General features: G+C 48.1%; 1 protein-coding gene across 1 annotated transcript in view; it reads left to right on the top strand.

The window, feature by feature from the left end:
• Window positions 1-2,127, top strand: part of LOC101847095 (protein bunched, class 1/class 3/D/E isoforms) — a 4,607-nt gene extending 2,480 nt beyond the window's left edge. Inside the window, exon 2 of the mRNA XM_013080552.2 lies at window positions 462-2,127. Coding sequence (XP_012936006.2) covers window positions 462-1,094 — 633 coding nt within the window. The 3' untranslated portion in view covers window positions 1,095-2,127. The remainder of the gene's footprint in view (window positions 1-461) is intronic.
• Window positions 2,128-2,653: the final 526 nt, after the last annotated feature.

Below are 2,653 nucleotides of genomic sequence, written 5' to 3'. Positions count from 1 at the left end.
CCCCCACCCCCTTCCGCTAAAAAGGACGAAACTCTTGACCCAACAGAATGGCCGAATGACTGAATTGTCTGCTGAGGGTTCTGTTTGTGTACAAAATCCTGTGATCCGAAGGATTTTATGGGTCACGATTTGCTGTCTCCATAACTGACCGCATTTCTCCGTCTGTTGTGTCTTCCTACCATGTTTTTTTGTTGTTGTAGGTTTGGTGCCTATTAGTTGTTTTATTGTTGTTGATGATGATGTTGTTGTTGCTGTTTAAATCTAACTTCCACGATGACTGACCACATACCTTTGTCTATCTCTGTTTTTCGTTTTCGTGTTGTTTTTTGTCTTCATGTGGTTTTTTCCAAACTGTCACCCAACTTACGTACTTATCTTAACTGATCACTTTTCTGTGTATGTCGACCTCTGTCATAACTGACCACATGTCTTTGTCTCTCTCTCTCTCTCTCCCTGTACAGGACCTTGTGAAGCGCCACCTGATGTATGCAGTGCGGGAAGAGGTGGAGATCCTCAAGCAGCAGATCGGCGAGATGGTGGAGCGGATCACCCAGCTGGAGTACGAGAATTCGGTGCTCAAGTCCGAGGCCAAACCCGAGACGCTGAACAAGCTGGTGGTGCCCAGGCAGGTCACTCAGGTCACCGGCCAGCCGCCCTCCGCCACAGGCGTGGTTCAGCAGCTGTCGGGCGTTGTCGGTGGGCCATTGTCGACGGCGACGCCCGCCCCTAGCGCTGGTGGGATGGGTGTTGGTGTTGTGGCCGGTTCTACGTCCGTGCCGGCACAGCCGCAGCAACAACCGCAGCAGCAGCAACAACAAGGTGGTGGTGTTGTTGCCTCCGCCGCCACTGCTGCGCCTACCTCTGTGACTGTTGCCGCGGGTTCGATTCCCGGAGGGGTGGTGGCTCAGCCTCAGGCCGGTCAGCCCACTGTCGTAGCCTCCTCACAACAAGGCACACTGCCGCCCGCACAGCAACAACAGCAACAGCAGTCGCTGGCTGCCCAGGTTCAGCAACAACAGCAACAGCAACAGCCTCCCTCTTCCCAGACAGGGCAGCCTGCCTCCCAAGTGCCCGCTCCCGGTTCTGGCTCGTGATCTCGGCATGGGGTTGTGGAGTGCAAAGACATGTTAGGACGCTTTTCTCTCAGTGTCCGCACTGAATGGATCCGGTTTTTCACGAATCCAAACTTAAGCAATCCGGTTCTCCCCCGAATCCAGATGTAAATCGGTTCTTGGGGAGAGAAGACCTAAAACTGGCTCGAATCCAGTGGTATCCGGTTCTCGGTGCGAGTCTCGGAGTCATGATTACGGTTCTCATCACATATAGCTTTCAGATCCGGTGCTAGGCTATCCTTAGATATATTCTCTCGGTATATAACAGCAGACATTATAATATGTATAAATTTGTAAATTTGTAAGACTATGATGAGAGATAATACAATCCCGTGAGATGAGATTCGGCTTACAGCAAAGCGAGATTTAACCTGGACTCAACTCGCCATGTTGTCTGAACTGAGTGTGCAGCCTTTGCAAGGCGGACTGGTTATGTTTTAGACACTACTTATTTAGAACAGTAGAGTTGATTGTACTGTATGTAGAGAGGTACTGGTGTGTGCCATCATTATCAATGCCATTCTCACACTGGATCAGGGTACAGTAGAATGGGCCATATTACGGACAAACACTTTTCCAAATTTCACTTTTCCAAGCTAGCTTCTTGGTTATATTATTTCATGTCTTCCCACTTTTCTGTACATCATTCTCTGTGACTCTTCTCCAGGTTCCACGTGGCCTTCCCCTCGATCTCCTGCCCTAGAGATTCCAGTCCTACTCTTTTTTTGTTATGCAGTTGCCTTCATTTGAGAGTATGTCCAATCCGTCACCACTGCTTTCTTCTCTTCTCATCTCCGACTTGGTCCTGTCTTATTCTGAATAACACTTCCTCATTGTTTACCTTGTCAGTCCATCTGATCCAGAATACATTTTTCAGACACTTTTCCAAGAAAACACGGATCCTCTGTATGCAAGTATGAGATGCGTTCTATGCTTCACATCAACCGGACAACAGGACTGTCATCACATTTAAGTTGAAAATCCCCAGCATTTGGTACGTCAAACGCTAATCAAAGATATATGATAGCAACCTGTACCACTCCGATGCGGAACATAATTTCAGCTTTTGTTCCTCCATGACTCGATTATATTCCCAAGATACCAGAAGGATCCCACGTCTTCTAGTGCATTTCCTTCCATAGCGACTAGCTCTTTCTGTGGTGCGTATTTAGGACCTCTAACTTTCCAGGGTGGCTCCTTCAATCCACCAGACTGTTGGGATTACGGGCCTTTCCGCATCAGCTCTTGAGATCTACGTCATAGCTTGTGATGATGTCACTTTGTGGGCTCTTTGATTATGATTGTTTGATTTTCAGGAAGGGCATTATGTTGGAAAGCGTATTGTGTAATGAATGGATCCAGCCTGTACAATGTGTGCGTGTGTTTGTTTGTTTTTTTGTATCTGTATTTTGAGACCAAAGCAGTTGAGAAAGTGAAATTTACGAGTGGCATTTCCGCCGTTATCTTTAATCGGGTAGATCTATGGTATGTCCGACATTTGGCAAAGTTTGGAGAGAAGGTGGGGGGGGGGGGGGGGGGGG

This window comes from Aplysia californica, unplaced genomic scaffold, assembly GCF_000002075.1.
Source record: "Aplysia californica isolate F4 #8 unplaced genomic scaffold, AplCal3.0 scaffold00091, whole genome shotgun sequence".
NCBI classification, from domain to species: Eukaryota; Metazoa; Mollusca; class Gastropoda; order Aplysiida; family Aplysiidae; genus Aplysia; species Aplysia californica.
Note: the sequence above shows the minus strand (reverse complement) of the source record. Positions and strands in the feature narration are given on the sequence as shown.